At 35.4% G+C, this 24,160-nt stretch overlaps 1 protein-coding gene across 2 annotated transcripts in view; it reads left to right on the forward strand.

Moving 5' to 3' along the window:
• The first annotated feature begins 2,101 nt into the window (after nt 1-2,101).
• The window catches only part of mfge8b (milk fat globule EGF and factor V/VIII domain containing b), a 32,466-nt gene continuing 10,407 nt past the window's right edge, over nt 2,102-24,160 (forward strand). For both annotated transcript variants that reach the window (XM_067380012.1, XM_067380013.1), the window contains exons 1-3: nt 2,102-2,304; nt 12,129-12,254; nt 12,383-12,514. In XM_067380012.1, coding sequence (XP_067236113.1) covers nt 2,223-2,304; nt 12,129-12,254; nt 12,383-12,514 — 340 coding nt within the window. In that variant the 5' untranslated portion in view covers nt 2,102-2,222. The remainder of the gene's footprint in view (nt 2,305-12,128; nt 12,255-12,382; nt 12,515-24,160) is intronic.

Consider the following 24,160-nt stretch of genomic DNA (forward strand, 5'->3'; position numbering starts at 1 on the left):
ACACCATGACATATCTGGAGCAAGTTGTTTACAATTTCCATGTATTACAAGTGTTTTCGTCAGAGTGTTCTCACAGACCAGATGCAAAAGTGACAACAGCAGTGGATCAGCAGTCCAAGAACATCTCAAAGACTAGCAGTTACACAGCAAATAACTGCACTTTGCAATGCACAACTGATTTGATACCCCTTATAAATTATTGTATTATTTCCCGCAAGTGCCATAAATGAAACTCAGTTAGTCGCTCTAAGTGACGTTAAATGAGATGGATATTTTGCGAGACAACCAGGATCTTAAATGTCTGATGTTTAAAATCCAGCTCCATGATTTGCACTCAGCCAACATCCATTATGTTATTAGAGATTAGTGGCTCCACTGGAGGAAAATCAAGCTCACTTTATGTTCAATCAAATCAAGTGGGACTGGCTAAAGTGTCTGTGGAGAAGCATTTAGACACGAGCTCTAAAGGGCCCCAGCAACAGAGCCAAGAGAGACATTAATAAGCTATTTTTCATTACGCATAAAATGGAATCTAGTGGTGCATGAACAATTGGTCTCCTTCTTAAACGTTTTGACTTTGTGAAGTCTTTTTAAGTTTGGGGTTAATTAATAGCATCTCTCTTTGTTTTTTATTTAGGCTACTCTATCTTCCAGTTTACATTGTCCAGCATCTTCATGTTGCTACAGACACAAAAGCATAAGATACTAAGAAAAGCAAAGAACATCATCACCAATTGACCAACACCCACACTTTGCATCGACCTGCATGCATAAATGCATCTTTGCCAGAGCAACACACCCACTACCTTAACCTTACAAAGCCCAATTACTGCTTTTGCATGAATGCAACATTTGTTTATGTCACAACAATCCCATTTAACGTGCTTTTCAAAACCCTTTATTTATTTGAGTTAGGCCACTTTTAACATCTTCAGAAGCCTTAATGATATGAATTCAGAAAAATTAGCTTCTTTTAAGATTAAACGTGTAACGTTAGTTAATTCATATCAGATACTACCAGGAAACAAAGTCAATTTTATGTTAAAGGGTTAGTTCACCCAAAAATGAAAATTCTGTCATTTATTACTCACCCTCATGTCGTTCCACACCCGTAAGACCTTCGTTAATCTTCGGAACACAAATTAAGATATTTTTGTTGAAATCCGATTGGCTCCGTGAGGCCTGCATGGAGCAATGACATTTCCTCTCTCAAGATCCATAAAGGTACTAAAAACATACTTAAATCAGTTCATGTGAGTACAGTGGTTCAATATTAATATTATAAAGCGACGAGAATGTTTTTGGTGCGCCAAAAAAAACAAAATAATGACTTATATAGTGATTGCCGATTTCAAAACACTGCTTCAGGAAGATTCGGAACATAAATGAATCAGTGTATCGAATCAGCGGTTCGGAGTGCCAAAGTCACATGATTTCAGCAGTTTGGCGGTTTGACGCTTGTTGGAATCATGATTCGACACGCTGATTCATAATGCTCCGAAGCTTCATGAAGCAGTGTTTTGAAATCGGCCATCATTATATAAGTCGTTATTTTGTTTTTTTGGCACGCCAAAAATATTCTCGTCGCTTTATAATATTAATATTGAACCACTGTACTCACATGAACTGATTTAGATATGTTTTTAGTACCTTTATGAATCTCTCTCGAGAGAGGAAATGTCATTGCTGGCTATAGAGGTCTCACTGAGCCATCGGATTTCAACTAAAATATCTTAATTTGTGTTGTAAACAAAAGCTAACCGTCCCAGAGCGTTGCTAGGGATTTATTATGTGACAACCCAAAGGAAACACGCATAAAATGTTTGCTAATACTTATTTTTATCAGGTTTTATTTTTATAACCAAAAGTTAACGTTCTGAGAACATAATATTTTTCGTTTTTTGCTAAACTATCCCTGTGAACACAGCAAGGCACCAAATGTTTTCTCGGTCTGCACACCGTGTTGTTTTGTTTACAGTATCAAATCAATCTAGCAGCGCACAGTTATTTGGACTAATGACTCTCCGAGGGGCGGGGTCATGGGCGGGGACGTATGTTCAAAACAGGATGTAATTGGCTGAGAGCAGAGATACACGTGGGGGCGCACATATTGTCCCTCTCTCGCCTCTAAGCTTTGCCCGTAGTCATAACGGCGAACGGATTCACACCGAACGACTATTGAGACCGACGAGAAGTTCACCGAAGAACTACACTTCGGCACCATGAGAACTTTCCCAAGCTTCTTTGTTAGTTTCCCACTCTTTGCAGCGTGTTTTCTTGCTGTTTCAGTCTCTACTGCGAGCGGTAAGTGTTTTTGTTTTTGTCTGTACGTTGAGCGCTATAGAGGTAAACTACATAAACAAAGCAAGTTACAGTCTACGGTCATTGTTTATTTGAAGTGTATATAACATATATAACAGCTTTTTTTCTGAATATTTCTGAGTAACATATATGATATAAAGGAGTTTTTTACCTTCATACATTTAGTAATGAATGAATGAATGGTGTTTAGTGTCCACTATCGTATTGTAAATAAGTACTGGCGGCTTCATGTTAAGAAAAGTCCCCGTGGACATGTCTCTCTTGTACCAAAATTTGCATTATTCGTGCTTATACTTGCGTTGAACGCCTTGGGCTCTCTGCTTTGTCCTTTTATTGTTATACTAGTGTATATAAAACATCATGTCCTGATTTCAATCCATTACCAGTGACCTACAGGCTTTGGTCAGATGTGGAAGAGCACTGGGCACTAATTTCATGCCTTGGCAACTCATGTGTGTTAAGATTTTTGACAGCATGTCTAGATTAATTTCCTCCACATCCCCTGCACAAAATGATAGGTTTTTTCTTGTACTTCAGTCTTGTTTGGTAATGTTTATACTTAAATAGTTTTTGTTTAAAGCCCTATTAGTCATTTTTAGTCCCCACTGATGTTCTCTGTTTAAAAACACACTTCCCCATCTGCCGTTGAGCCTCAGGCCGTGATCTGGCTCTAGTCTGTAGGTGTGGCTGAAGTGACCAAATCACTGAGTCACTTCCCATGAATGTGGCCACTTTAATATGTAGCGGAGCCCAGTGAGGCCAGGGCACTTCCTGCCACTAATGACCAGTGCAGCAGGACAGGTTTGTGCAAACTTATGAAAAATCCTTGAGGAGTTTCATTACTGCTTCCAGGGAGTTTCCAGTGTCAGAGCGATTTCCGTGGAGTTTTCAAATGGCTTAGTTGTCGCCTTCTTGACCTTCCTCGTTCACACTTCAAGCGATGAAATTGGCATTCTTTGATGTTTTAGATGCAGTTAAACTTTAACAATTTTGCTCATCTTTTCCAAAGCCTGTGTGATTTCCTTCTTCCGTGGAACTCAGAAGCAGATGTTTTGCAGAAAGTTCATACTGCTCTTTTCTATTCAATGAAATTGAATGGTGACTAGGACAAAGAGCACCATAAAAGTGGTCCATATGACTATATTCCAGCTCTTCTAAATCCATATTAAAACTTTGTTTGAGGAAAAGACCAAAATTATATATTTTTTTGTAATACTATTTTTATTGCATTTTCTTGAACACTTACAGAACAATGTATCTGTAACAACACATAATGTGCAGAAACAAAAACAGCGGGGCTCATTTTAGATAAAAAGTGTAATAGCACAAACCAACATTGGGTAATACAATATATTATTTGGTCAGAGTTAATAATAGATTACATATAATAACCAAAAATATAGTATAGTCCATTAAAGTATATTTTCATATGAATATAATACCTAATTATTAAGCAGTTTGTTCCTCCTCCATTATATTGTTATTATCTCTGTGTTCAATAAATAGTAAAAAGGGACTCCAGACACTCTTAAAATTTGTCTTCTTTACCCGTGATAATATAGGTTATTTTTTCCATTGCAATGCATGAAGATATTTCTCTTAACCATCAGGATATAGTAGGCTTTTCTGTTTTTTTTTCTTTTTTCCAGTAAATGGCTATGAGCCTTTTGGCATGCAGTATACACATGTCTATCCATACTTGTGTATGAAAAGACCAAAATTTAGTTGCTATTCACTGATATTCTTCTCTGCACAGCTCTCAAAACTCATTCAGATTTGCATATTAAAATGTGGCAAATCAAAATGTGTCGCACCAGGTTTGATCAACCACCATTAGTACTAAAGGATCTAATAAACCACATATTCAAATAGCATTAATGAGATTTGAGATCTATAATGGCTTCGATATCTGTTTGTTCCTCACACAAAGCTACATTATAGCCTCAAAAGACTTAAAATATAGTCATACGGACCACTTTCAGGTCCTTGACGGCTGCTGGTCACTTTTCGCTGTCAATGTATGCAAAAGAACAGCGTCAACATCATGCCTAATGAAAATTTCTTCTGTTTGATGAAAGAAAGAAATCATACAGGTTTGGAACGACATGAGGGTGAGTAAATGATTACAATTTGCATTTTTTTTAAGGGACTATCCCTTTAAAAGTTGAGAATTGTTTGTCTCACTTATCGGATTGAGAAGGTAACCAGCTTTGGATGGAAGCTGCACTCTCAAGCTGATCTAAGATTAGCTCTCATCCATCAAAATCTTACCTTCATTAGTAAAAAACCAAGCAAAATAAGGATTTTATCAAGGCAAAAAATGAAAACACACAACCCAGGCCTCTCAGGTCAGCTGACGGAGAGTACGCTAATTATAGCGACCACACAGCCTCCCGCTTTTCACTCGCTCTCTTTTGCACGAATGTGTTTGCGAGCCGTTCAAAAGCTGTCGCGTGGCTCGTGCCATCTGGCAGCGGGGTCTTCCCCTCCGGGAATGGGCTCATTTGTCCTGACGACTCTAGTTATAATAGCAGTCCAATGAGGGCTGCTTCTCCTGTGATTAATTTTCAATAAGCCTTAATCAATGTTTCATTCATAGGCAGTGCAACATGGCATGTCTCATATGATTTCGCTCCATCTTGGTCTCATGCTCCATTTTCCAATCTGCTGCGTTGAATTTTTAAAATCACATTTTCCAACACTTCTCAAGAAACTTTTGTTACCAGAATTGGAACAAATAAGCCCTGCCCCTTGCATGATAAATGTCAATTTCATATCTGTGGCTTTTGTGTAAAACATCAAAATATTATGCCTTTGCATTATCGCAATTCCAAGTAGGATTAATATAAGCCTATTTGCGTTGCCTTAGAAAATGGCTGTTTTCTATGTACGTCAGAGTGTATTTTTAGTCTTTGTGGGTTATTTTTAAGAACAGATGGCTGTGGTGTTCTGGAGAAATGCCTTTAGGTTATAGAAATATCACCTGAAGATGCAAGCTCTCTGGCAGCTTACTTTTTTTTTGTTTATTGGTCCAAGAACAGGATGTTTCTTGTGTACACCATATCTTTATGGGTCATTTGCTTGGTCATTAAGAGGTGCAAGCTGAATGCCTCAGTGCGTTGAGCTGTTCTGGGAGTTTTTACATGGGATTCAGTGACGTAGAAAGAAGAGGTTTGGAACACCAAGTTCCCCAGGGGTGTGTTAAGGCATCTTAATTCTTAAATGATGTGTGAATGGCTGAATAGAACACCGTGAACTGTTCCGCACACACTATTAATGTGGAGTTATCCAGGACACCTTTAGAATAAAGTGTGAAGCCATAAGCCATAAAGTAAGTTCCAAGGCAGTCTTAAAAGGTAAAGTAACACTTTAGGCTTCTAAATATACACGAAGGTTGTAACACAAATCAGCACCTAGACACACCTATTTTTAACAACTAAAAAGGATATGTTACATTACTTGGATGTTGTATGCAGATTTCAAGTCTTACAGGGGCATTATTTATTTATTCTTTAACTTTTCATTATATGTACATTTATAACATTGAAGTTTTTATTAATGTCTAAACTAGGTGTTTTGTGCAGCTTGTGTCTTTTAGATGCCCCTTTTACATTTAACTTTTAAATATGAGACTGCCAGTTCACCCTCATGTCGTTCCACACCCATAAGACCTTCGTTCATCTTCAGAACACAAATTAAGATATTTTTGATCAAATCCGATGGCTCAGTGAGGCCTCCATAGACAGCAAGATAATTAACACTTTCAATGTCCAGAAAGCTACTAAAGACATATTTAAAACAGTTCATGTGACTACAGTTGTTCAACCTTAATGTTATGAAGCGACGATACTTTTTGTGCGCCAAAAAAAAACAAAATAATGACTTTATTTAACGATATCTAGTGATGGGTGATTTCAAAACACTGCTTCATGAAGCTTTACGACTCTTTAGTTTCGAATCAGTGGTTCGGAGCGCGTATGAAACTGCCAATATACTGGTACCATATCAGCTATTTGACAATATTTTGCTTTTTTTTTTACATTTTTATTTATTTGTATCTGTCACTATTGGACATTTAATTCTGCATGCTCATTTCCCCTCATTTCCCCTATATTTTTTATTTTAGACCTTTGCCATCATGTAATAAACTTTAAAAACACTGTACTGTTGTACTATTAAATGAAATAAATCACTAATTGAATATCCATTCTCATACTGTACATTATACAATTTTAGTTTAGTGTTTTTTAGTGTATTTTGTATACAAACTAGTATAAAAAAGTTTATTGCAGTCATTTATCGGTTATCTGCATTAACATAAAATAATTATTGGGAGCTTAGCTTCTATAAATACTTTTTGGGGGAGGAAGTTTTGATTTATCAAAGTTACAGAATTTTTTCATAGTACAATATTTTAAAGGGGTGGTTGATTATGAATTCACTTTTATAACATTAGTTAGTGTATAATGTTGCTGTTAGAGCATAAAGTCTGCAAAGTTACGAGGCTCAAAGATAAATGCAAAGGGAGATATTTTCTTTTAAAGAATTCTCTGTTTAAGGACCACAACAAATGGTTGGTAGGGACTACAAATGAGCTTCTTCCCGGGTTAGTGACATCACTAACCCTAAAATTTACATAAACCCTCCTCCCAGGAACACGCAACAAAGGGGTAAGCCATGTTGGGATGCTTTAGAGAAGAGGAAGAGTTGTTGTAGTAGAGAATCGTTGCCATGCTGTAATTTTACGTCAGACTGCTTCACAAATGAGTAAATTCAACGTTGGATTTGCACAAAAGATTAACATGACGGCACATGCTAGTCGATGAGTTGAATCAACTCCACAGCAACTACATAAATTTATCCACTAACCATTCAGAAACGTCCAGATACATTCTAAAAGTTGTAACTTCTTCCTGAGTCTCTCAATCAGTGTCCGACTCCAGTTTGAACAATGTAAGGCTAAACATCGTCATTTTGGCTGCGTGAGACTCTCCAGTTTTGTTGTTGAGCAACTGAAGCGTGAGCTTTTAAAGCTCCGCCCTCTTCTGGAAAGCGGCTGGGAGCAGCAGCTCATTTGCATTTAAAGGGACACATACAAAAACGGCATGTTTTTGCTCACACCCAAATAGGAGCAAATTTGACAAGCTTTAATAAATGACGTATTTTGAGCTGAAACTTCAAAGACACATTCTGGAGACACCAGAGACTTATATTACATCTTGTAAAAGGGGTATTATAGGTCCCCTTTAAAAAAAAATCAAGGGAAATTTGATTTCCCCATATATACCAGTTAAGATTTTAAAGTAAGTCACTAAAGTACCAGTATCAGGCAGTATCAAGTAATACCAGTAGAAAGATTTTTAGCACCAAATTAGCTTGTGTGAGACTGCCTGTGCAGTTAAGATAAGCACTTGAGTGCATTGCATAGTAAATTTGCATTTCCTGTTACTTCATGAACTGGGGGTTTAGTGTGTAGGTGTGTTATTTCATTTGCGTGCACTCACATGCACGTGTTCAGTGTTTTGGTTGTCCTCCAGTCTGTTGTTTTTGTTTTGCACCTGTTCCTAATACGACAGTCAAGGGTTCTTTTGTTGGCCAAGTGTGCGTGATCCGCTCAGCAGATTGTAGCTGGATGACTCCTCATGCCAGTGACTCATTTCTAAAGCCCTACCCTACTTTTAAACGTTATTAGTTACTATATAATGGTTATGCTTGCCTTGTAAGATTGCAGATCAGGTCATGCTTGTTTTGAGATGACTGAAGTGACGTCCCAGTTACTTGAAATGAGAGAGCAAGTGGTTTTATGGTTTTGAGCGGTTCTGTTATTTTCAGTTTTGAACTGTTAATTTTGGTTCTTTTAGTTAAAAATTTAGTGTTTTTTCTGGAAAACCATAATCATAATTGTAGCACATCAAATGTGTTTGTTATTGGACATTTTACCTCAAGATGCTCCAAAATTTAAAGCTGAAGTGTGTTATTTCTGTGCCACTAGTGTCAAAAATATTGTTTTGTAACAGGACAGCCATTGGTGCCCCAAAGTCATTCTAGAATTTTCATTTTGGGGTGGAATATCCTTTTAAGCCTGCACATTTTCAGTATCAGGGCAGTAGCAATGCTAAGTTGTTTTCTTATTATTTTTTACCATATTGGGAATAGGTCAATAGCAACATAGCATGCTGGTTATTACTCATTTTCTGAGCTGGCTCGGCGCTGCCCGGCTTGTTTTTTCAGGGGCACAGTTGCCTGGCCAAACTCCATTGCTTCTTTCTTTTGTCCCTGTGTTCATGCCTCATTTGTGAGAGAGCAGCAAACACTCCCAGAGTTGCCTGCCTTTACACGTTTAACTCAGAAATAGAGCATGTGATATACTATAGTGCCTAAAGCTGTATATCCAAAAGCCTGTGGGAATAATCCGCTCTCACTCCTGTTTCAGAGCTTTTGCTGATCAAAAGGCCAGCTCAGCTGATGAGACGCTGATCAGATGTTTCACTTCATCAAACAGCTTTGCGTTCAGCTGATGTGTTCAGTTCTGTCTAATGGCCTTCTAGAACGTATTAGATTCTCTGACAGTTAAACCAGGTTGAGTACAGCTGGTAGATGTGAGATGACACATCATGATGTGTCCTGACATTAATTATTATCCACCCTGTTTAGTTTTCATACATATAATCTCAAGTATAGTTTAAGGAATAGTTCACTAGATCTACTCCACTTCATGTTGTTCCAAAGCTGCATCCCTTTTTCTTTTTTTTTTCCCTTTTCTAGAAAATGAAAGTGATGACTATGGAGGACTAGGAGTGTCACTTAAAAATAAAATAATTAATAATGAATTTAATAATTTATATGTAAATTTAAATGTAAATGGACAAATTAAAAGACATGTTTAAAACAGTAAATATTTTTGTATATAGGGCTATAAAATCGATTAATAGCGATAATCACATCTAACATAAAAGTCTGTTTCATAATGTGTGTGTGTGTGTGTGTGTATGTGTGTATATATATATATATATATAGAATACTGTATGTATAAATATAATAATATATTTACACACATATTCTGTAAACATGAATTTTTATGTTCGATGTGATTAGTTGCAATTAATCAATTTTACAGCCCTAATTATTAATATTAAATATAATATAAATATAACAAATATAATAATATAATAATTTAATAAATATTTTAAAATGTACATACATATTTAAAACAATTAATTTAATTGTTTTTTTTTTATTAATAAATTACAACAATAAAATTCTTCCTATTTGTATTATTATTAATTAAAATAAAAATATTAAATTATATTTTAGGGCAACTTTTAATTTTAAATGCATTTCTTTTTATTTGCCAATCAAGTTTTTATTATGATTATTATACATTTTTTTGGCAACCCTTGTCAATATCCACTTTTATTGTATGGAAAAGTGCAGCTTGGACATTCTGCTAAAGGTCTTATTTTGAGTTCCACAGAAGAAAGACAATCACATGGGTTTGAAATGACATGAGGGTGAGGAAATCATGGCACAATTTTAATTTTGGTTACTTATCCTTTTAGTTTGCCCACAAGACATGTGCCCGTGTCAGCACCTCGAAAAGCGGCAAAGACATTCCATGCATATGGCCAGCAACCGTTTCTGTTCAGAGTTTCCATTTCTATGGAAACACAAGCAGAACTGTGACTAGCAATGCGTTGTGTTTAAAGTTATTAATCCGCAATGAATTACTTTCAGTTCTCAACTCCTCCTGTCAATTTTGTCGTAACTATTCAGCAAGAACAACTTGTTGACTGTGAAACCTTCAGGCTATCCATATACAGTTTCTGTTCCCAATGGAATTTTCTGTGCTTATCAGTGATGTATGGGTTGATCTGTGTTGCTAAATCGTTTGTTGCTGTGATGTTATATCAAAGATGTCATGCAATTCCATTTTTTTTTTTTTTTTTTTTTTAAGCACTAAAATTGGTTTCTTTGAAAAGAGCGAAGGGAATTGAGCTTTCAGCCTTCTGGTATAGCGTGAAAAGGATGATGCATTCCATTCCAAAGATAAACATGGCAATCGTTTGGATAAGAAGGTTTCTGTTTGTGCAGGCCGAGGCTTTATCGTTATCCCACAAGCTCCAACCCTGAGCGTGAAGGCCGTTGCCTTTTGTCACAATTAGAGGAGATTGTAGGCCAAATGATGTCTTGGTGCAAAACAAGTTCACACGGTTGGAGCTGCATTAAACATGGGCTAATTATCATTTTGAGTGCTGTTCACCTCGAATAAACTCTGCTGAGTATCTCTGTTGTGGTATTTTGGATGGGCGCCAGGGGAGGACACAACGATGCGCAGGAAGTCTCTCACTGAGGTGTCATTTACACAGAGTTGTGGGAAGCCAGCACAGACTGTGGAAAGTTGTAACTCCGCAAATTCAAGGCCTATATCTGTCAGGCTAAAATTAACCTTTAAATATAGTAACAGCTCCCAAAAAATAAGAGTTGGATGGATTGTTTTGGCTTCCGTTTCAGCATATATATAAAAATGCAAAAGGTGCAGTTCAATACTTAGCGGGCCCTATTTTAACAATCTAAGTGCATGGTCTAAAGCGCACGGCGCAGGTGCATTTAGGGTGTGTCCGAATCCACTTTTGCTAGTTTAAGGATGAGAAAAATGGTCGGTGCGCCCGGTGCATTGTCTAAAAGGGTTGTCCCTATTCTCTTAATGACTCATGGGTGTGTTTTGGGCATAACGTGCAATAAACCAACCAGAGTCTCGTCTCCCATTCCCTTTAAAAGTTACGCTTGCGCCACAATTTGCAAGCGGAATAACTGAATGCGTCTATAGTGAGGAAACGGATCTGCTCGTGCAAGAGGTTAAAGCGCGAGTAGACCATCTACGAGAAAAGCCGGATTCCACCAAAGCATTTTTATCTTTATGCACAGAATAATAATCTGTTACATTATAATCCTTTTATTTTTAATATTTGGCATGTTTGTGTGCTGCTTCGCTTCCCTGTGTGTATAATAAGCAGAATGTATGCGCGTTGTGCTCCGCGTTTAGGTGCATATTACTAACACGCTCTTTAAATAACAAAACAAATATTGTGCCATTGACTTTAGACCAGGTTTCAGTTGGTCAATGGCGCAGTCTATTTCACTTGCCTCAAAATAGTAATATAAAATATAAAAGAACTATCCCTTTAAGCACATAGTTCATTCAAAATAACATTTTTCCATTTATTTATTTGCATTTTATTTAGTTTCTTTATTCAGAATTGCATTTTATTTTTTTAGTTATTTTTTTATTCTTCTAAATTTCTGTGTGCATTTTCACTATTTATTTCCATACTCCGTGCTTTGCTGTCCCACAAAACATCCTGACAAACCATTTCTCTATAGACATCAGGACTGCAGTCCTGTTTTTTTGCAGTGCCACGGGATCGTCAGCAATTTAAGTTGTGTCCATCCCGTCCAGCCCTAATAAAAACATGACCAAACTGTGAACCTAGTGGTTTTTTTTTTTCTTTTTCACTTCCCTTTTCGAAAGAAACAAAAATCCTAACCATCAGTAACATTCCATTGAAAATATTGCTGATGGCAGTGAATTAAACCCAAATGAGCCTCGTTCATGAAACATAAATTATTAATCTTCATTCGAAAATTCCTGTTGCATTGATTTGAATGTGACAATTTATATAAATAACATTTTTATAAATTCTATACACAGACATTCTTTCTAGTAATGTTTAATGAATGCGAGCCATTTTGGAAAATTTTATCAATAATGGATGTAATATCAAATCACTGTCTTTGTCTTTTCTCAGCTGCTGACTGTGAAGTAAATGTGTGTTTGAATGGAGGAACCTGTGTGACCGGAACGGGAAAAGATCCCTTTATCTGCATTTGTAATGAAGGCTTCACTGGACAGACCTGCAACGAGACCGAGATTGGTAACAATCTTATCAGTTATTTATATTTATGTGGGGGAAACGGTTTATTTAAAACAATATATGTGCAAAGGTTACTTGTATCCATTTCAGCTGAGGCAGATCTTTTCTCACATGACCTTTGCTCTCAGGGCCCTGCAGCCCTAACCCCTGTAAAAACGACGGTTTCTGTGAGATCATTCCCAACCCCCAGCGAGGAGATGTCTTCAGAGAATACGTATGCAAGTGTTCAATAGGCTTCGATGGAATCCACTGCCAGAACAGTGAGTCAATTTTATTCAAACTGTTTGATCTGTTTCATGCCAAACGCATATCAGGTTTCACCATTGAGAATTATCACAAACTTGATTGTTGTGAAATCAAATTTACGTGAGGATAGTACGGAAGAGGATTAGGGCCAAGCAATAATAAAAAAATAAAACCATCTCGAGATTAAAGTTGTTAAATTTTGAGAAAAAAATTATTACATTTTGAGATAAAATGTTGAGAATAAACTCGTTAAATTACGAGAAAAAAATTGTAAAATTTTGAGAAAAAAATAATTAAATTGAGATAAAATGTTGATAAATAAAGTCATTAATTTACAAGAAAAAAGTCGTTAAATTACGAATTTGTTCTCATAATTTAACAACTTTTTTTCTCATAATTTAATGACTTCTCATAATTTAATGAGTTTATTCTCAACATTTTATCTCAACTTTTTTCTCGAAATTTAACTAAATTTTTTCATAATTTAACGAATTGTTCTCGTAATTTAACAATTTTTTTTTTCATAATTTAAGGAGTTTATTCTCAACATTTTATCTTGATTTTTTTTTTCTCAAAATTTAACAAATTTTTTATATTCAAAAACATCCTTGCTCCTCCAAGCTTTATAAAAGTTGTGAAGTGCATCCATCCATCATAAATATAATCCATACGGCTCCAGGGAGTTAATAAAGGCCTTCTGAAGCAAAGCGATGGGTTTTTGTAAGAAAATATCCATATGTAAAACTTTAAAACTATAATAACTAGCTTTCGGCAGACGGCCGACGCATGATGTAAGGATGAACGCGGAAGCTCAGAGGATAGAGCAAAACAAAACACCGGTCACGAATTAGAAGTCTAAAATGATCATTTTTAAAGAGAAATGTCAGAGGATTTCGATATAAGAGAAGAGGAGCTTGAGTTTGTTGCACAGCCCTATTTGTTTAAATCGCAAGAAGTGTTTAAGCTTACGATACTCCTACATCCTGCGTCATACATCGCTTCAGGGGTTACTCATTTGGCGCAAGTCGAAGCTAGTTATTTAAGTTTATAAAGCTTTAAATATGGATATTTTTCTTACAAAATCCCATCGCTTCTCTTCAGAAGGCCTTTATTAACCCCCTGGAGCCTTATGGATTACTTTTATGATGAATGGATGTAGTTTTTGGGCTTCAAAATCTGGCCCCCCTTCACTAACATTATAAAGCTTGGAAGAGCCGGGATATTTCTAAATATATCTCTGATTGTTCGTCTGAAAGAAGATAGTCATATACACTTAGGATGGCTTGAGGGTGAGTAAATCATGGGATAATTTTCATTTTTGAAACACACATTAACAGTGAATAAGTTGCTCAGATATTATTTTGCTTTAGAAAAGTCAATATTGTAAAAGATATGTAAATAAATAGGATTATAGTGCATTTTTAACATGTTTTATGCTCTGTATATGAAACTCTAATTACAGCTACACTTAGGCTGTTTATGCGAGTGGTTTGAATGTTGAATACTGGTTGACACTTTATATTCACACAGGTTTTATTTAGCTTTTTTTTTTTTTTTTTACTTTGACTGGTCATAGCTCTGATGCGAAGACAATTTTGATACTGTATCGCAGAAAATGTTTATTAGAAGTTTTTTGCACAGCAAGGAGATTGCATCACATGCAGCTGTTCTCTTCACAAATGTGTGACTAATTATTTCACCAAGTACCATGGTCTACGTCAATCCCGAAAGCTCTCTGAATGTAATGAGGGCAGATGGTTGAATTTCCGCTATGTTAACAGATGCAAGTGTTAAGACAGCAGAGAACTGCTTCATTCTCTGCTGTCATCTGCCGTTGGCTGACAGGCGAACAGACCTACAGCCCTCAGCAAAAAAAACTCAACAAACAGACAAGTCATGGCTGTGTAGCCGCTCACAGTATCCCACATTTTAGACAAATAACATAAGCATGATACTAAAATGCAACATTGAATCAGTATGACACTCATCCATAACAAATTTTACTTCCATAATCTGCATTATTTTCTAAGTCAAACAGGATATTCAGTGAAAAATAAATGGGTTGGGTTTAAAAATAAGGGGGCTTGGTGATGTCAGGCATAAAATAAATTCAAGGAGGAGAAAGATTATGAAGACATTTGTCTCTTTGGAATAATTTGCACTGAAGAATAGTTTGTAGTAAGATCAGAAACATGTTCAAGCAGTTCGCAGACATCTGCATGTTTATTAATTTAATAATTGATTGCTTATTTTCTTATGTTGATGAATTATGACACTGTTTACTGTATCGTTTACTGTACTGTTGTATATTGTTGCAAGAATACACATTAACCCTCATCTTTTTGAATGAGCAGCTGAAATATGTAAAGCATAGACATTTCAAAGTAAGTCTCAGTGAATCTCGGCTTATTTATAATTAAAAGTTCCTCATTATACATAAAATATTTTTTGATGATTATTGGTATTTTGGTTACACAATCAATTGTATCTGCCATTTAATTAAATGTAAAATCTTGTAGTTCTTTAAACATATTATTGGCAAAATCTAGTATTTTTCAACCTCTAATTCGTATGTATTTATATTATATACGTTAGTACATAAACCAATATTAATACATTTTGAATAAAATGTATTAAGGATTTAAAACTTAAAACTTGTATTTACCGTTTTGAATGTTATTACGAGTTGTAAAGTCGGAATTGCGAGTTGTAAAGTCGGAATTGCGAGTTATGAAGTCATTATTATGAGTTTTAAAGTCGGAATTGCGAGTTATGAAGTCGGAATTGGGAGTTATGAAGACGGAATTGCGAGTTATGAAGTCATTATGAGTTTTAAAGTCAGAATTGTGAGTTATGAAGTCGGAATTGCGAGTTGTAAAGTCATTATTATGAGTTATGAAGTCGGAATTGCGAGTTATGAAGTCGGAATTGCGAGTTATGAAGTCGGAATTGCGAGTTATGAAGTCGGAATTGTGAGTTATGAAGTCATTATGAGTTTTAAAGTCGGAATTGCGAGTTATAAAGTCATTATTATGAGTTATAAAGTCGGAATTGTGAGTTATGAAGTCATTATTATGAGTTATGAAGTCAGAATTGTGAGTTATGAAGTCAGAATTGCGAGTTGTAAAGTCATTATTATGAGTTATGAAGTCGGAATTGCGAGTTATGAAGTCGGAATTGCGAGTTATGAAGTCATTATGAGTTTTAAAGTCGGAATTGCGAGTTATGAAGTCATTATTATGAGTTATGAAGTCGGAATTGTGAGTTATGAAGTCGGAATTGCGAGTTATGAAGTCGGAATTGCGAGTTATGAAGTCGGAATTGTGAGTTATGAAGTCATTATGAGTTTTAAAGTCGGAATTGCGAGTTATAAAGTCATTATTATGAGTTATAAAGTCGGAATTGTGAGTTATGAAGTCATTATTATGAGTTATGAAGTCGGAATTGCGAGTTATGAAGACGGAATTGCGAGTTATGAAGTCATTATGAGTTTTAAAGTCAGAATTGTGAGTTATGAAGTCGGAATTGCGAGTTGTAAAGTCATTATTATGAGTTATGAAGTCGGAATTGCGAGTTATGAAGTCGGAATTGCGAGTTATGAAGTCGGAATTGCGAGTTATGAAGTCGGAATTGCGAGTTATGAAGTCGGAATTGCGAGTTATGAAGTCGGAATTGCGAGTTATGAAGTCATTATGAGTTTTAAAGTCGGAATTGCGAGTTATAAAGTCATTATTATGAGTTATAAAGTCGGAATTGTGAGTTATGAAGTCATTATTATGAGTTATGAAGTCGGAATTGCGAGTTATGAAGTCATTATGAGTTTTAAAGTCGGAATTGTGAGTTATGAAGTCATTATTATGAGTTATGAAGTCGGAATTGCGAGTTATAAAGTCATTATTATGAGTTATGAAGTCGGAATTGCGAGTTATGAAGTCATTATGAGTTTTAAAGTCAGAATTGTGAGTTATGAAGTCGGAATTGCGAGTTATGAAGTTGGAATTGCGAGTTATGAAGTTGGAATTGCGAGTTATGAAGTCATTATGAGTTATGAAGTCGGAATTGCGAGTTATGAAGTTGGAATTGCGAGTTATGAAGTCATTATGAGTTATAAAGTCGGAATTGCGAGTTATAAAGTCAGAATTGCGAGTTATAAAGTCATTATCATGAGTTATGAAGTCGGAATTGCGAGTTATGAAGTCGAAATTGCGAGTTGTAAAGTCATTATTGCAAGTTATAAAGTCAGAATTGCGAGTTATGAAGTCGGAATTGTGAGTTATGAAGTCGGAATTGCGAGTTGTAAAGTCATTATTATGAGTTATGAAGTCGGAATTGCGAGTTATGAAGTCGGAATTGCGAGTTATGAAGTCGGAATTGCGAGTTATGAAGTCGGAATTGCGAGTTATGAAGTCGGAATTGCGAGTTATGAAGTCGGAATTGTGAGTTATGAAGTCATTATGAGTTTTAAAGTCGGAATTGCGAGTTATGAAGTCATTATTATGAGTTATGAAGTCGGAATTGCGAGTTATGAAGACGGAATTGCGAGTTATGAAGTCATTATGAGTTTTAAAGTCAGAATTGTGAGTTATGAAGTCGGAATTGCGAGTTGTAAAGTCATTATTATGAGTTATGAAGTCGGAATTGCGAGTTATGAAGTCGGAATTGCGAGTTATGAAGTCATTATGAGTTTTAAAGTCGGAATTGCGAGTTATAAAGTCATTATTATGAGTTATAAAGTCGGAATTGTGAGTTATGAAGTCATTATTATGAGTTATGAAGTCGGAATTGCGAGTTATGAAGTCATTATGAGTTTTAAAGTCATTATTATGAGTTATAAAGTCGGAATTGTGAGTTATGAAGTCATTATTATGAGTTATGAAGTCGGAATTGCGAGTTGTAAAGTCATTATTGCAAGTTATAAAGTCGGAATTGCGAGTTATGAAGTCGGAATTGCGAGTTATGAAGTCGGAATTGCGAGTTATGAAGTCGGAATTGTGAGTTATGAAGTCATTATTATGAGTTATAAAGTCGGAATTGTGAGTTATGAAGTCATTATTATGAGTTATGAAGTCGGAATTGCGAGTTATGAAGACGGAATTGCGAGTTATGAAGTCATTATGAGTTTTAAAGTCGGAATTGCGAGTTATAAAGTCATTATTATGAGTTATAAAGTCGGAATTGTGAGTTATGAAGTCATTATTATGAGTTATGAAGTCGGAATTGCGAGTTATGAAGACGGAATTGCGAGTTATGAAGTCATTATGAGTTTTAAAGTCAGAATTGTGAGTTATGAAGTCGGAATTGCGAGTTGTAAAGTCATTATTATGAGTTATGAAGTCGGAATTGCGAGTTATGAAGTCGGAATTGCGAGTTATGAAGTCATTATGAGTTTTAAAGTCGGAATTGCGAGTTATAAAGTCATTATTATGAGTTATAAAGTCGGAATTGTGAGTTATGAAGTCATTATTATGAGTTATGAAGTCGGAATTGCGAGTTATGAAGTCATTATGAGTTTTAAAGTCATTATTATGAGTTATAAAGTCGGAATTGTGAGTTATGAAGTCATTATTATGAGTTATGAAGTCGGAATTGCGAGTTGTAAAGTCATTATTGCAAGTTATAAAGTCGGAATTGCGAGTTATGAAGTCGGAATTGCGAGTTATGAAGTCGGAATTGCGAGTTATGAAGTTGGAATTGCGAGTTATAAAGTCATTATGAGTTATGAAGTCGGAATTGCGAGTTATGAAGTCGGAATTGCGAGTTATAAAGTCATTATGAGTTATGAAGTTGGAATTGCGAGTTATGAAGTCATTATGAGTTATGAAGTCGGAATTGCGAGTTATGAAGTTGGAATTGCGAGTTATGAAGTCATTATGAGTTATAAAGTCGGAATTGCGAGTTATAAAGTCAGAATTGCGAGTTATAAAGTCATCATGAGTTATGAAGTCGGAATTGCGAGTTATGAAGTCATTATGAGTTTTAAAGTCGGAATTGTGAGTTATGAAGTCGGAATTGCGAGTTATGAAGTCGAAATTGCGAGTTGTAAAGTCATTATTGCAAGTTATAAAGTCGGAATTGCGAGTTATGAAGTCGGAATTGCGAGTTATGAAGTCGGAATTGCGAGTTATGAAGTCGGAATTGCGAGTTATGAAGTTGGAATTGCGAGTTATAAAGTCATTATGAGTTATGAAGTCGGAATTGCGAGTTATGAAGTCGGAATTGCGAGTTATGAAGTTGGAATTGCGAGTTACAAAGTCATTATGAGTTATGAAGTCGGAATTGCGAGTTATGAAGTTGGAATTGCGAGTTATGAAGTCGGAATTGCGAGTTATGAAGTCGGAATTGCGAGTTATGAAGTCGGAATTGCGAGTTATGAAGTCGGAATTGCGAGTTATAAAGTCATTATGAGTTATGAAGTCGGAATTGCGAGTTATGAAGTTGGAATTGCGAGTTATGAAGTCATTATGAGTTATGAAGTCAGAATTGCGAGTTATGAAGTCGGAATTGCGAGTTATGAAGTTGGAATTGCGAGTTATGAAGTTGGAATTGCGAGTTATGAAGTTGGAATTGCGAGTTATGAAGTTGGAATTGCGAGTTATGAAGTCGGAATTGCGAGTTATGAAGTCGGAATTGCGAGTTATGAAGTTGGAATTGCGAGTTATGAAGTCATTAGAAGTTATAAAGTCGGAATTGCGAGTTATAAAGTCATTATTATGAGTTATGAAGTCGGAATTGCGAGTTATGAAGTCATTATGAGTTTTAAAGTCGGAATTGTGAGTTATGAAGTCGGAATTGCGAGTTATGAAGTCATTATGAGTTTTAAAGTCGGAATTGTGAGTTATGAAGTCGGAATTGCGAGTTGTAAAGTCATTATTGCAAGTTATAAAGTCAGAATTGCGAGTTATGAAGTCGGAATTACGAGTTATGAAGTCGGAATTGCGAGTTATGAAGTCGGAATTGCGAGTTATGAAGTTGGAATTGCGAGTTATGAAGTTGGAATTGCGAGTTATGAAGTTGGAATTGCGAGTTATGAAGTCATTATGAGTTATAAAGTTGGAATTGCGAGTTATGAAGTTGGAATTGCGAGTTATAAAGTCATTATGAGTTATGAAGTCGGAATTGCGAGTTATGAAGTCGGAATTGCGAGTTATGAAGTCATTATGAGTTATGAAGTCGGAATTGCGAGTTATGAAGTCGGAATTGTGAGTTATGAAGTTGGAATTGCGAGTTATAAAGTCATTGAGTTATGAAGTCGGAATTGCGAGTTATGAAGTTGGAATTGCGAGTTATGAAGTTGGAATTGCGAGTTATAAAGTCATTATGAGTTATGAAGTCGGAATTGCGAGTTATGAAGTCGGAATTGCGAGTTATTAAGTCATGAGTTATGAAGTCGGAATTGCGAGTTATGAAGTCGGAATTGCGAGTTATGAAGTCAGAATTGTGAGTTATAAAGTCATTATTATGATATATAAAGTCAGAATTGCGAGTTACAAAGTCGGAATTGCGAGATATAAACTCACAAAACTGAAAAAAGTAAGAACTGCGAGATAAAACTTGCAATTCTGAGTTTATATCACGAAATTCTGTCTTAACTCTTAATTGTGAGTTTAAATCTCGCAATTTTGAAAAATAATAGTCAGAATTGTGAGATAAAAAGTTGCAATTACCTTTTTTTTTATTTTTTTATTTAGTGGTGGAAACAAGCTTCCATAAAATTGGGTCAGTTTTGGTCAACTGTTACTCTCCCATTTTCATCTGCGACTGTTTTTATTCATTGTTTTGAAGAGTCCAGTTGGATTTTACAGATTTGACAAAGTAAACTTGTTTTCTGGGTAAGGAATTAATCTGTGAGAAGAGAAAAAGATAAGCCAGAAATCCTCCCATAATTGAATGTTGCTTTTCTGTGCTATACATTTAAGACAGCATGGATTGTTTAGTTGACCACAGAGACTTCCTCACATTCTCTCTGATTACGGTGGATATTATGGCTTTGGTGCCAGCTTTCTCGCGCTTGATAGCAGGGTTATGATGTTTTGGCTGGGTTTTGTATTGTATGCGGGCTCATCTTCAGAGCGCAGCTGGAATGTGGCTAGATTAGAAAGAAGATGATGTTGAATTGACCGTTTAAAAGCTTCTTAATCCCTCAGGGAGACATCTAAATCATGCTCAGATGATGGCAAAGATTGTGGAGTACGCAAACTCATACACTGCATAGTTTAGTTTAGTGCCAAACATAGTGGCAGCACAAATTAAAATATGACTGTAGCATAGCACACCCACACTGTCGCACACTAGCCCTGTTGCTGGGGTAAAATGCAAGTGGAGGAGGCAAAGTAAATGAAGTCCGCACACATCCTCGGCTCTCAGCTGGCAGAAATGTTTCACTGACAGCATGAAATTGGTCTGAAAGCCCTGCAAGAGGCCATGAAATCTGTGTCAAAAGCTTTTATGCAGTGGAGCACTGGTCACATTAGCTGTGGTGATTGAAATAGAAACCTGCTGTAGGGTTTAAATGCAGAGTCAGTGCCTCTTTTGTGTGTCTGCAAGTAAGTCGAAGAGTTAACGAAGCGCTCAATTCTTGCATCTGAAGCTAGGTGGCTAAATTGGTGCTGCCCTTCTGCCACTATGGTGTAATTTCCTTATTTTCCACTGAATAAGAGCTTGTTTTCTCACTCAAATTTCTCGCCTCTAATTGCTGTATTTTTCTCAACTAGTGTCTCTATTTTCTTTTTTTCTCACCAATCTTTTTCGCAAATGCAGTCAAGGGATTTTAATGGCTGTTTAGAGCTTTAGCGTAAAGCAGTTCTTCTCAAACTGTGGTCCACAGCAGTTATTTTAGTATTATTTATATACTGCTATATTTATTCATATTTTGAATGAGCTTTTATCTTTTATATTTGAATTTCAGTTTAAATTTGGTATTTCAATTTTTTTTTTTTTTAATTGTGCTTGTCATTTTTTTTTTTTTTTTTTTACATTTTCTAATCTTAAGGTTTTTTTAAGTTTAAATATTTATATTTATTTCATTTCAGCTTTATTTCAATTAATGAAAACTATTTTTAATATTTAGTTCAATTCTGGTTAACAATAACAACACTGGTCTACAGACCATGGCGGATAAAAAATATATCTAAATAAATCAAATACAAAAAGCACTAACATTGACTAAATCATCATCTCATCGATGTTTTTGATTGACTTGTGTGCCATTCAGATAAACTTCTTAGTTAGAGGTTATTTAACAAAATGTCCACAGCTTATTTTGGATAGAATAAAAGCGACCAATAGCTGTTTGTTTTGTGTCAGATGGGTATAGATTATGCCGAAAAAAAACATAATGGTGCGGCAAACTTTACGAACAATTGTTCAAAAAACAGAAGAAAAAGCGTAAAATGTGTATACACTGTAAAAAAAAAAAAAAAAAAAAAAAAAATTATGATTTGTTATCAGAACATTTTTCTTTTGTCAATTAATGTGGTTCAGATAACATAATACTTTGAGTTTCTGTTGATTAAACCAAGTGCCTTCAAGGTATTAACTAAAATTTTTAATTTCATTGAACTCAATTTTAAGGCAACCAGGTAACTTACTTTAAGTTAAACCAACAATTCTTTTTACAGTGTAGACTCTTTTTGTTCATAGACTCGATGTGTAGCTAGTCTATTGTGAGGAAGCCATTTCAAGACAATATCATAGTATCAGCAAGTTATAAAAGCTTTCCTTTGTTCCTTCCCAGCATGCTTGAATCTTTTCTCTTGGATGCCCCAATTTCACTGTCACATGTGGAAGTAGAGATCTGCTGACCTTGCATTTTATTGATTTGGATTATGTTGCAACTGACATAAGATTGCATTTCACATTATGTAGCTGATATCGATGTTCTCAGAGTAATACAATACACTATTCTGTTGAACGGCTTATCCAGCTGTGGCCCACAGAAGGAACTAAAAATGTTCCCAAATCTTAACGGTAACATTGGTCCAGTGCTAAACCACATCTATAGCCTCCTTTAGTTACAGGGTTGACAACTTTGGTTACCTGGCTGGAGTGAGATTTTAATGATGTGCTGAATCAATGATATGGGGATTCAAGTATCCAACCGTTCATTTTTAATTTTGTCTAAATGCAAATTTACGTTTCTTTTCTTTTACATTCAGCTCTACATTTACCTCATATGATGTGGTAAGAGGCTCAAATTAAATGAATATAAGTCTCTTTAAAGTTCGATTTGTGTCGTTTTTTTCCCTCTCCCATTTGCTCTTTGGCCTTTACAATTTTTAAATGCGTCTTTTGTCAAACAAATGTGTTTTTCACTTCTGTAAGTGACATGACTGACAGAGGTTGTCTTGTTACTTGGCGTGAGATTTAATTGGCAACCCTGTAGTTTTTAAAAGGCTAAATATCAAAAGCCACTCAACTGTTTAAAATTAAGACGCAAATTAGCTTCCAAGTTTATGATGCGGTTAGTGGTTAGGTAGTTGACATTAAGTACTTTTGGAAAGATGACTTCTAAAAACGTTGCTAATTAGCTTGTTAGTGGCTAGGGTTGCAAAAATCCGGGAATTTTCAAAGCTGGAAACTTTCCATGGGAATTAACGGGAATATATGGGAATATATGGGAATGAATGGAAATAAACAGGAAATTTGCAAAATTGCACGTTAGCCTATAACAGGGTACTTAAATGTAGTTAAAAAAAACATCTTGCCACATAATTTTGGTTAAAACAAGCATATTTAGTGCAATTTTATTTTAATTTTTACCTGCACATTCCTCACACAGCACACTACTGACTGCAGGGCTATTGAGGCCACACCCCCTGCATGAACTGTGCATTTCCCCAGTCCATAACATGCACATTTGATCAAAAATACTTTAATATTGTGAAACATAACTACAATTTAAAATAATGGTATAATTATTGATGTACATAAAAATATAATTTACTCCTGTGAAGCTGAATTTTCAGCATCATTTCTCCAGTTTTCAGTGTCACATGATCCTTCAGATATCATTCTAACATGCTAACACAACTGTTTCCAACAATGATAATAACAAATAAGTATCAAATCAGCAAAATTAGACTGATTTCTGAAGGATCACACATAACAATTGCTGCAATAAAAATATATTTAATTTACATATTTACTAAATTAGAATTAATTGAATGCGAAAAATAAATAACTGTTGTTTCATGTTATGACCAAACAAAATGTTTATATTTGTTTTATATGATACATTTTATATAAATATTATAAATCTGTATAAATTTCCCAAAATTTCCAATTAATTCCCGTAAATTCCTATTAAGTTTCCAAATTGGAATTTTCCAAAATTCCCCAGGTTAAGTTCCCGTGGAAAGTTTCTGCCCCTTTGCAACCCTATTAGTGGCTAAACGCATTATAGAGTTGATGATGTTAGCAATAGTAGTGGCATTTGGGTAGTTGACATGAAATACCTTTGTAAAGCTAATGTCCAATGGTAAAACCATTTTAACAAGCATTGTTCTTTTTTGCATTTTTATCACGTCACATAATAATTTAGAGAATACATGGTTTATGCAACAAAAAAAAGAAAAAGAAGCTTGAAACGAATGCAGTTCGATCAACTAGGTCATTTTAAGTCAGTCCAACACAAGATGCCTGTGACCGCTCTTAACACGTAT

The sequence above is a fragment of the Chanodichthys erythropterus genome, chromosome 24 (genome assembly GCF_024489055.1).
Source record: "Chanodichthys erythropterus isolate Z2021 chromosome 24, ASM2448905v1, whole genome shotgun sequence".
Classification (NCBI taxonomy): domain Eukaryota; kingdom Metazoa; phylum Chordata; class Actinopteri; order Cypriniformes; family Xenocyprididae; genus Chanodichthys; species Chanodichthys erythropterus.